Below are 11,407 nucleotides of genomic sequence, written 5' to 3' on the forward strand. Positions count from 1 at the left end.
GAAATGCTCATTCTGAGACCCAGTAGGTCATGCAGCTTCCTTCTGTACTGTAACAGTTCTGTGAATGAGTTTGAATAGAAAGCAATGTGAAAAATGAAGCACCAGTGGTCCCAAGTACTAATTATCCATAATTCCAGTTCTGATCCTCACCAACATTATAAGTTTCTTTCCCCTTATTCTTTCCTGGATTGAACCACTTTCTGACCACCTACAGTCCATTGATACTGGAATTTTCTGAAATCAACTAGATTCTAGCATGGTTTCAGTGGATTGGAAGTTGAAATACTGTTTTTTAAAATAAAAAAAGAGGGAGAGAGAAAACAGGGGATGTCAAGTCAGTTTGCCTAACATCACTCATCAGGAGGAAGTGCTGAAATTTATTATGAAATAAGTCTTACTGCACTTAAAAAAAAAATCAAACGATCTGACAACATCATTTTCATCAAAAGAGAAATAATATTCAACAAATTTGAGTCTGCATTCTCTGACTTTTAAATCTGACATCATCACACCTCTCCTCAAAACAAAACCCTTGACCTCATCATCATCGTTTGATTTACAAGCTGATGACAGTTGATATGGACATGGTACTTGGCACTTTTTCAGAAAAGAGGGCATAGTTCCTCATTGCAGTTAAAAGGGGGGGGGGGGACACAAAATATTTGATGGTATAAGCTTAGTGACTGAATAAATATTATTTGGGTCTGTGCAGGTGATGGTGAAGCAGTGGCAGAATGGACATAACAGCAGAGAAGATGATATCTGCAGTTAGAATCAGAGAAGTTGAGTCTCAGCTGTGGCGATGTGGTAGGCCCAAATTGGTATTCCTGGAATGGGCAGTGATGCAAGGGTTTTGGTGGGCCCATTGCCCGTTATAGAGCCACCTCCCAATGAATGTCGAGTGGAGCACAAGAAAGGAAGATGACGACTCTGTTTTTAAACTTAATATTTAAGTATTATATCTTAATATTTTCTGTAAGTCAAAATGGCACTGGCACATGGTGACATGTTACACTTTTCACTGTATTTAATTGTTAAATACAATAAATCATGCCATTCAAATCAAATAATAAGGGGTTCAGCATCTTTGAAAGTAGATAAATCGCTAGACCTGAATGAAACAAATCCTAAGTTGTTAAGGAGAACTAGGGAAGGAATTGTGAAGCCTCCATCATTTTCCAATTCACTGAGTCTACACGTGGTGCTAGAGGGAATGGAGTACAGTTAAAGTTACACCATCGATTATAAAGGCAGAGAGGGTCAAATCAAATAATTGTAGATCAGTCAACTTAACCTTAGTGTGGGAAAATATTTTGAAACACAGTGACATTTGGAAAGGCATGAATTCATCAAAGAGAGTTAGTTTGGATTTGTTGACGGTTATATCTGACTGATTTGATTGGATATTTTGAGGTGGTAAAGAGGGTAAAATATTTGATGATTTCTAAAATATGATGGATTCCAGCAAGGCTCTTTATAATGTCCCACATGGCAGACTGATTAGGAAAGTAAGAAGCCACAGAATCCAAAGCAAAGTGAAAAGTTAGATTCAAATTAGTTCAACGGCAGAGGGCAAATAGCATCAATAAGTATTTTTGTGACTGAGAGGTTCTTTCCGGTTAGAATCCACAAAACTCAGAACTGGGTCCCTCAACATTAGATATCAATGACTTGATAAAATGCATGAAAGGATCAAGATTAGATTAGATTAGATTAGTTTCCCTACAGTGTGGAAACAGGCCCTTCAGCCCAACATGTCCACAGGCCCCTCCGAAGAGTAACCCACCCAGACTCATTTCCCTTTGACTAATATACCTAACATTTAGCCTGGCCAATTCACCTAATCTGAACATCTTCTGACTGTGGGAGGAAACCGGAGCACCCGGAGGAAACCCACGCAAATAACTAATTTGAACAAACTCAATCATTAGTCACAAGTTTGACTGAACTGCCCTTTAAATCAGACTATATACATGTAACAGTGGTGTATCTCAATCTATAGAAAACATGTGGGTGGCAATCTCCCCCTCAAAGTTTCAAATAGCCACCTCAATTCAGAACTAAATAGTTTGATAAATATTACAAAACAACTGAGAACAAACAGGTTTAAATGCAGGCAATTGTTAAGTTGAAGAAAGCTGTCAATCAGAACAATTCCCAATTGCAATGATTACTTAATCCTTTTCTTGAACAGCAGTTGCAGGCAAACAAGCTAATTTATGTAACTACAACATAATTAACTTGTATTCAGAGAGCAACTTTAACATAACAAAACAGTCTGAAGTGCTTCTAGATTTGTCAAACAAGATTTGTTAACAAGGCACATAAAAAGAGATACTGTGGCAGATATTTAAAAGCTTGATCAAACTAGTAGGTTTTAAGGAGTGTTATATAAGAAGGAATGAAAGAGCTAGAAAGATTTACAGACATCTTTAGGGACAGAATTGCACAGCAAATAGCGTTGGACCTAACGGCACAGTCACCAATGCTAGAACTGTTAAAACAGGAAAGATTTGGTGGAACATCGATAGCTAGACCAAACATTGCCAATGATCTTTGTCAGCCACAAACAGTTGGCAAGGAAAGACGTGTATCAATGATTAGGGAAAAGAATCTGTTGCAGTATCTCCAATATCTAATCCAAATAGCTATTCCTCATGCATGAATCTGAAAAAAATGTCTTTTCTCCACTGTTGAAAAGCCCATCAAAGATGAACTAAGAGCTGATGCCTATAAATACATATTCCAGGCCAGTTTGCAGGTTAATGTAGCCACAAAGCTGTGTACCACTAACAGGTTGCAAATTGCTCCCAAGGTCTTTGGATTATGTACAGCCTGGTGTATTACAGTATATTGTGCAGTTACCAAACAAACCATCAGCATTGGTAACAGTATTTCGAAGATGCACTAATTTAATTTGGATTTTAAATGAACAACCACACTACAATGTTAAAAGAGGCATTTGTCTTGCAAGAAATATTTCAGTTTTCAGTTTGAGCGCTTACTTACAATTTGCTGAGTTGGATAAAAGCAGCTGTTAATCAATATCTCTTCTAAGACATCTTGATCTGTTGAAGGGAAACAATGATAAACAAAAATCATGTTGTTGCAATGATATCACATCTGTCAGGTTCAAACCAACTTATTTCAATTCTGTAAACAAATCAACTTACAGTATTTTTATTTGCAGCTTACTACAACATAGTTAAAAAGGTATTTTTAGGAACCATACTTTTATTTCTCAAAGGAATGTGAATTGGATTGCAATATGCTGAAATGTATTTTTTTGTGTGCTGGAAAAACAAAGCTTCCCATCCCTTGCCATTTTCATGTGGCTTTTTTGTAGGTTGGGAAGGCCTTGGGCTGCAAAACGTACACATACTTCTTTCTAGGTTGGATTCCCCACTGCAGGGCCACAGGACAATTATATTTCGTCTCACACACCCTTATTTTATAGGCGAGTTTTTTCATGCCCCAAGAAAAATTACACCTCTTTGGAGAGTTTGTGTCCAGTGAGGTGTATACCTGAAGAGTTAGCAACATTTCAAAAGAATAATAGTTACAGAACAAAAGGAAGGATTTGGAAATGCCAGTATTGGACTGGGGTGCACAAAGTTAAAAATCACAACACCAGGTTATAGTCCAACAGGTTTAATTGGAAGCACTAGCTTTCAGAGCACTGCTCCTTCATCAGGTGGTTGTGGAGTACACAATGGCACAGAATTTATAGCAAAAGTTTACAGTGTGATCTAACTGAAATTATACATTGAAAAATACCTTGATTGTTTGTTAAGTCTCTAATCTATTAGAATGACCATGATAGTTGTACTTCTTTCATATGTAGATCACAACTTCTTTTAAAAAGCTAATTCTGAGGTTAACTGTAACAATTGGTGTTAGCGCAGATAAGATGTTGAGATATTGAAGGTGTTAGTCCCCTGTGTTCCCTATCTGTGCCGTAATGTTTAAATTGATTCTAATCAAAAAAGTGAGTTAACAGAGTCTTAAATGGATTCATGTGGTTTTGAGCAAAGTACAATGTAACTTTGCAAGTACAAATTCACCCCACAAATGTATGTGGGTGCGTGTGTGTGCATGTGCGTGTGTGTAGTGCGATAGTGGTCACCTGTAGTGTGACATAAACCATTGAGGCCCTCCCTATGGATACCGAACTTAGCTATCAGCCTCTGCTCGACCATTTTTCACTGCGACCTGTCCCAAAGTCTGCCTTGGAGGATGGTCACCCGAAGGTCCAAGGTTGAATGCCCTGGACCGCTAAAGTGTTCTATAACTGGGAGGGAACACACCTGCTGTTGATTGCTGTGTGGTGCCCATTCATCTGTTGCCGTAGCCTTTACTTGGTTTCACCAATGTACCTTGCCCCAGGGCATTCTTGCCTGTAGCGTATGAGATAGACACGTTGGCTGAGTTGCTTGAGTATCTGCCATGTATATGGTGAGAGGTGTCCCCATATGTAATGGTGGTATCTAGGTCCACACTCTGACACATCTTGCAGCACCTACCGTGACAGGGTTGTATGGAATTGTCCTGAAAGCCAGGCAGTTTGCTACGAGCAATGATCTGCTTGAGGTTTGGCGGTTGTTTAAAGGTGAGGTGCTCATCCTCATTGATAATGTGTTGCAGGTCGCGAAGAACATGGCGTAGTGGACAACAAAGGATACCCTGTCGGTTGCAGCACATGTCTGTCTCCTGAGGTGGTCGTTACGGTTCTTTGTTGTGGCAATTCGGAACTGGCGGTCGATGACACACACACTCCCACTCTCTCAGACTTAGACCACTTTATTTACAATCTCACTCACTCAGACACTCACAAACCCCCACCCCAGACAGACACACACACTCAGAAAAACCCACATGCACACATACACATATGTTTGTGGGGTGAATTTGTACTTGCAGAGTTACATTGTACTTTGCTCAAAACTGCATGAATCCATGTAAGACTCTTGTTAACTCACTTTTTAGATTAGAGTCAGTCTAAACATTATGGCACAAACAGGGAACACAGGGAGCTAACACCTTCACCATCTCAACATCTTCTCTGCGCTGACACCAATTGTTACAGTTAACCTGAGACTGTAATTTTTTTTGAAAAAAGTTTTGTGATTTACATATGAAAGAAGCAAAACTAACATGGTCATCTTAATAGATGAGAGACTTAAACAATCAAGGTACTTTTCGATGTATAATTTCAGTTACATCACACTATAAACGTTTGCTATAAATTCTGTGTCTTACAATTGTGCACTCCACAAGCACCTTATGAAGGAGCAGTGCTCTGAAAGCTAGTGCTTCCAAGGAAACCTGTTGGACTATAACCTGGTGTTGTGTGATTTGTAACTTTGTGCACAAAAGGAAAGCATTCAGCCTATCGTGTCTTTGTTTCCAGTCGAAAGGAATGATTCATCTATCAACCTTTCCCTGTAGACATTCTATGTTTTTTCCTTTTCAAATAATACATCAATTCACTTTTGAAAACCTCACTTTCTGTGGGTTTAGAGAATAAAGAAAAAGCTCGCTTGCTCAATGGTATTCGGAAAGATATGCTGACAGTTGGAAATAAAGGCTAGCTGTTTACTTAATGGTAAAATTAAACAAACTTAATGTAAGGCTTTTATTAGAAGGCAGTTATGCACTGGCAAATATTTCACATTGCAAATACAAAATTGTAAATCTGCAAAGGAATCTCCTGTAACGTTTCCATCTTCAAACCCAAAATGGTGCATTCTGAAACATCCATGTAAATAGGTAACATAAATAAAAAGGGAGTAGCTTTGAAAGTAAGAAATTAGCACAAACATTTTACAAACGCTTCACAAAGAAAGGAGAAAAAAAATTACCCAATAGAGTTGCTAACTTAGATCAAGGAGAAAGAGGGTGCAATCATTCTGATGGGGCTCTTCACTGATATGTTACAAATAGAGCTTTATACCAATGGCACATAGGAGATATATGCCGCTATTGAATCTACATCAGCAAAGAAATTAAGTCAACTTTCATAAGGAGTGCCCCTTAGATTTTTAATTTAAAACAAACAATCTAAGTAGATACAAGGAGGTCCCAGATTGCTGCTTACTCGTCCAGATCTTCAGGTTGGCCAGCAGTCCCCATAGCATGCTCCATGGGTGCCGATGACTTGCATCTTCCATCCATAGATGCTAGCATCAGCCCCATCATATTATCAAGACACATGTCTAATTCATTTAAAATACACAGTTATTCACTTCAATGCTTCACTTTGGAGTGCACCAAAACCTTTTATTGTAATGTGACTGTCCAACTGTTTTGCATGCAGGACCAGCAGGGTACACGTTAGGGCTTAGCTCACTCGCTTTGCCTTGCTTTTTTGGGATTTGTCACCTCATTCAATACATAAATGCTCCCAGTACTGCTGTTTTAGCTTGCCTTTTAGTGCAGACACAAAGCTAGACCACTTGTCATTGGCTTCAGCAGTGATCAGTTAATGGGGTGGACATAATGCCTAACCACTCCCAGCTATGTTAATGTCAACCAGAACTCCATGACGGTAGCTTAGATGCATGCCTTAATGTCTAAAGGGATTAGTCCTCAGGCAAGTCACGGGGAACTGTTAGTCATGGGTTACACCACAATCTGCCAAAGGCTGTATCTAATCAAGCTCCAGGGGCTTGGAAATGGTTACTCACCACTGGGAGCAATCTACATGAATACAGTATGGGGAGTGGCCACCATCGGTCCTGCAGGTCCAGTGCAACCAATCATGGGATTAGTAATAATTCAGTTGGGGAGCTGCAGAGATTAGTAAGGAGTCTGGCACTCATCAATAGCACCGAGTGGTCTGAAAGTAGGGTCAGTCCTGGAAGTCTGTCAAGGAAAGTCAAGGCAGGTTAATATGGCCACATCCATTGTAGGGATATTGAGCAGGTCAATTGTTGGGATTTAAGGCAGCAAGCTGGGATATACAGGGAACAATAATAGGGACCACTCAAATAAATAAGGGTGGGAGACAGTCGAGGACATGGGTTACTGTGAGGTGGTGGTGCAGATCAATGGTAACCATCACCTTGGCTTCGAAAGAAGGCAGGAGGTGAGGGTCAGTGCATCATGATGATTTGTATGGCTAATCTGTAGACCTGTGGCTGTAGACTAATGTTACAAGATGAAGACAAAGAATTGATGAGAATGTTGGGAAGTTCAGAACTGCTGGGGTCAACAGAAAATGCACAGTTCAGGGGTTACTTAGATTGACAGGCCGTGAGTGACTCACTCAGCAAAGTGGGAACTGTGTGGTTTTCCATCCTCATCTGAATTATGAATGAATAATGGAAATGAAAAGTGGCTGCCACCACAGGTAGAGAGGGCACGGTAGGGGCTTTTCTTTTCTGTCTGAGGACACAGATTCTATGTGTGAACAATGTGAGGCCCTTTACAGTACGTGTTAAAGACACTTGTAATTATAGAATTCTGCAGAATTCAGAATTATACTAATTCTGACCACAACCAACCTTGACCATGTCATTGGTCAAATTAATCATAGTGAGTGAAGCAGTAGCAATGACAGGTGACCTTAAAAATGTTATCCGAGGGCCACAACAATTGACACATAATCCAAGGATTCATATACTACACAAGAGCCAATTTCCTCTCAGCCTGAACTGTAAGTATTGGACAACATATTCTTACATGTAATGCTGACTTTGTTTTTTTCACTTTCCTATGACATGATCTGTGCTATAATCCAGGCAGTAGGCTTTACCAAAATAGACAGGTACTACATGCTATACTGTACACACTATAGAATGCCATATCATAACATAGTTGAATTCATCAAGAGGAAGGATTCCATTTCATCAATATACAAGCAATCTGTGATCATCAGTACCACCTCTTAAAAGTGTGCGTCAACATGCCATAGTGCCTATATCCTTGAGAACTTAGATTCTTCCTTGATTTCAAGGGCTGGATACATTACAAGGATGGTTACTAGGAGACCAGGTCTACCCTGTGCAACCAAGACTGATAATTCTGTTATGCAACCTCCAGTCTGAGGCCAAACAAAGATATAATGTAGCCCATTCTCCTGGCAGTGCTGTTGTGCAGAAGACATGGACCTCCTCAAGGTGATGTTCTGATGTTAGAATTGATTTGAGGGAACCTTGCAGTACCATCCAGATAGTGAGTGCGCCATACAATCCTTGTGCGCTGCACAACTGGAGTCGCCAATGGGTGGACCTGACTATTGCTGATGACCTGGCTGAAAGGCAACAGAGATCATGGAGAAAAGGAAACATCACTTGAGCATAATAGACCAGAGCAATGCTGGACAGAGCAAGCCAAGACTTCTTTGACACCGGTTTCCAATAGACCTGCTTTGGGAGAAATGATCATTGGCTGTGAACTAGTTATTGCTTGAAAGGCAACTTGTTTATTCTCAAACATGGCTTTTTTTAAGTTTGTTTTTTCTCTACTTTTCCGGTTGCTCAATAAAACTTAATATTTTCAACTGTTTGAAGGCATTGTAACTTGTGATGCACCATATTGAACAACAAAATATTTTTTACATTGGGCGTTAAGAAAGAGCAACACTCCCTTCATCAGGATTCTAACATGCTAAGGATGGGTTGCCTGTGTAGCACAGGTTTTGTATCTGCAGTTACAATTACAGTTGGTCAGGCAGGTGCCAATGTAAAATAACAATACATTTACAAATGCCAACTTCTGTTTCTTATGAAGTGTTATCCGTGCCACCTATGTACCCTTAGAAGCAATGTTTTTATAGTTTTGTCCCAGGAAGAAATGGTGTAGCTGGCAGCAATTGACCTGGTGCTTTAAATGTGATGCTGACAACAGAAATCTCAAAATCCTGGCAGCGGTGAGTACCTTTGCAGCTGGTGAATGCAACATAGCAACAGCATGGCACCATAGAAGTGTTATGCATACAGAATGAGGGGGCTACAGAGAATTGCATGAAAAATCTCAGAGTTCACAGAAAGAAACCCTCCATGAAAGTCACTGAAATTAACACAGTCAATTTTTACTAAAGTTCAGCCCATACATTTATTAAATGTGGCAAAATATAAATATACAAGTGAATAGAGTATAGAATAAGAACGCAAGTACACAAAAAGCCAAAAAAATTGTTCCACAAGCAGTTCTTGAAAGAGACTGAACAGTAGACCATCGAGGGAACCTAGCAGACTTGTAGGTCACCATTTCCAATTATTACGGGGCAGCAAATAAATGTTACACTGTACAGTCAGTTCAGACTGCAAATTAGCAATTATGGTTAAACTGAACATATTCTGTAGTGCATTTGGTTGTGGTCACTAAGAAACAAGCTATTCAAATTTCAGAAATTGTTCAGAGAAGATCAAAGTGATAATGAGGATAGATTCCTGAGATTTTCAAACTTGAACAGGTAGCTTTTGGTAGGTAGCCTTAAAGGATTTTTAATCTAGTACATTTAATTTGCCTTGTCTATACAAAACACTACCCAATTAATAAGGCAAGCAACCATCAACACACGTTATTAAAAGGCAAGTTTACGACTGATGCCAGGAAATGCTCTTTTTGTACTTAAAGTAATCCACACTAACAATTAAATAAAAAGCTAAAGGTTCAATTGCAACAAAGAATATAATAGATTTGCAAAAGACAAGCCTTTTCATGATCTGCTATTACCTAAGGACCATCATTAGATGAATGCTAAACTGCTCCCACTCCTCAGGTCTGTTTTGTTTCTTGTCAATTTGTGTGTCTCTTCCTTAGATCTAAACGCCTCCGAAATAAGCCATGCTCCAGTTACCTTTCCTGTTTTATTTTTGTACTAGACAGGAATGAATAATTGTTCCAGTTCAGGTCACTTTTTGAATACTTGCCAATGCCTTTACACTGTCATTCCTTTAAGTAATGCTCCCCAATCTATCATAGGCAACTGGTACTTCATACCATTGTAGTTTCCTCTTTCGATTCAGGATCTCAGTCTCAGAATCACCATGAAGAAGAATTTTATTATATTATGGTGACTTCACCCCAAGAGTCTTCACACAACTAATTACTGGTTACTCCTTTCTCATTATACATATTGTGTTAATTATAAAATACAGCAACCAATGTTCTATACATAGACTGAGAACGTCTGTTTTTGAATTTATTTTCTCTTTCTTCTTAAATTTTATTTCCCTTAATTTTTACTTTCTATCCATACATTTTCTGATACTTTTCAGCCTTTTGTTTTCAAAGAATCTACTCACTTGTTTTACTTACATTTCAGGGCACTGAAGGCTAACTCATACACCCAGCGTTGGAACTTCTCATCTTTGATTTCTGGGATGATCATTTCTGGATCTTTTTCATAGTTTACAAGCCTTCGAGAGGGAGGTTTTTCAACATGTATGCTCTGAAATATGTCAGCTGAAACTTTGTAGACATAGTCAGGGTAACCAGTCTTTTCATGACGCAAAGCAAGATCCTTTTCGTCAGTGCGTGTCTTTCTCGAGATAGTCAATTCATCAAGATTTGAGATCTCAGATGTAACTTCACTTAAAGAACTTGTTTCACATTTTGCATGCGACATTTCTGGACTGCCTTTTAATTGGATGACAGACTGATGTATTCACACAAGTTCCAGTTTACCTGCATAGATTACAATGTAAAATCACACAAGTTGATCACAAATTACCTGAATTGCAAGTAAAAGTAATATGGTAGTTATGGCTCAAGTAATCTCAAACCTCAGGCATGAAAACACAACTTTTAAACAATTACACATAGTAAATGTGAAGTCATTATAGTCACAGAGGACAATAGCACTGCTCTCAGAGAGAAGGACCTGGTGCTAGATAAACCGGAGGGTCATCATTGCTCAGTTGACGGGAGAGGTTGAGAAGGGAAGTCCTTTATGGTAACCTCAGACGGTATATGAATTAAACCTGCGCTGTTGGTGTCAAACCAGCTGTTCAACCAACTGAGATAACTGACCCTCTTACACTTAAATAATAAGCTGTCACATGAAAGCAGTTATTTGCTACTGTCATGAATACATCAAAAATAAACTAATGCACATCTCTACAGTGACTGTTTTAATAATACATAAAACAGCCTGGAAATGACTGCTTTTATCACATTACCAAACTCAGCAATGACCTTCCAGTAGCTTGTCAGAAGCCAAAATCAGCTTAACAAACAACACCCATGTAACTATGATGGTTCCGATTAGCCAACTATTGTCTTATGGCCTGCTACAGAGATTGTTGCCAAAAGAAAATCCTACATCATAAAAATGTAAGCTACACCTCTCCTGTACTAAGATACATTAACCTGTAATGAAAGCCTTTGTCTCAATAACTGCTCTCCACCAAGGTGATTTGGTCACTTAACTCTCACAGGGCTATACCCGGAGCCTTTT

General features: G+C 39.1%; 1 protein-coding gene across 1 annotated transcript in view; it reads right to left on the bottom strand.

Annotated features, from left to right (window-relative positions):
* The window catches only part of LOC132815850 (putative methyltransferase NSUN7), a 138,090-nt gene extending 127,514 nt beyond the window's left edge, over window positions 1–10,576 (bottom strand). The window contains exons 1-2 of the mRNA XM_060825204.1: window positions 10,267–10,576; window positions 3,010–3,068 (exon numbers count right to left, since the gene is read on the bottom strand). Of these exons, the coding sequence (XP_060681187.1) occupies window positions 3,010–3,068; window positions 10,267–10,576 (369 nt within the window). The remainder of the gene's footprint in view (window positions 1–3,009; window positions 3,069–10,266) is intronic.
* Window positions 10,577–11,407: the final 831 nt, after the last annotated feature.

This window comes from Hemiscyllium ocellatum, chromosome 1 (assembly GCF_020745735.1).
Source record: "Hemiscyllium ocellatum isolate sHemOce1 chromosome 1, sHemOce1.pat.X.cur, whole genome shotgun sequence".
Classification (NCBI taxonomy): Eukaryota; Metazoa; Chordata; class Chondrichthyes; order Orectolobiformes; family Hemiscylliidae; genus Hemiscyllium; species Hemiscyllium ocellatum.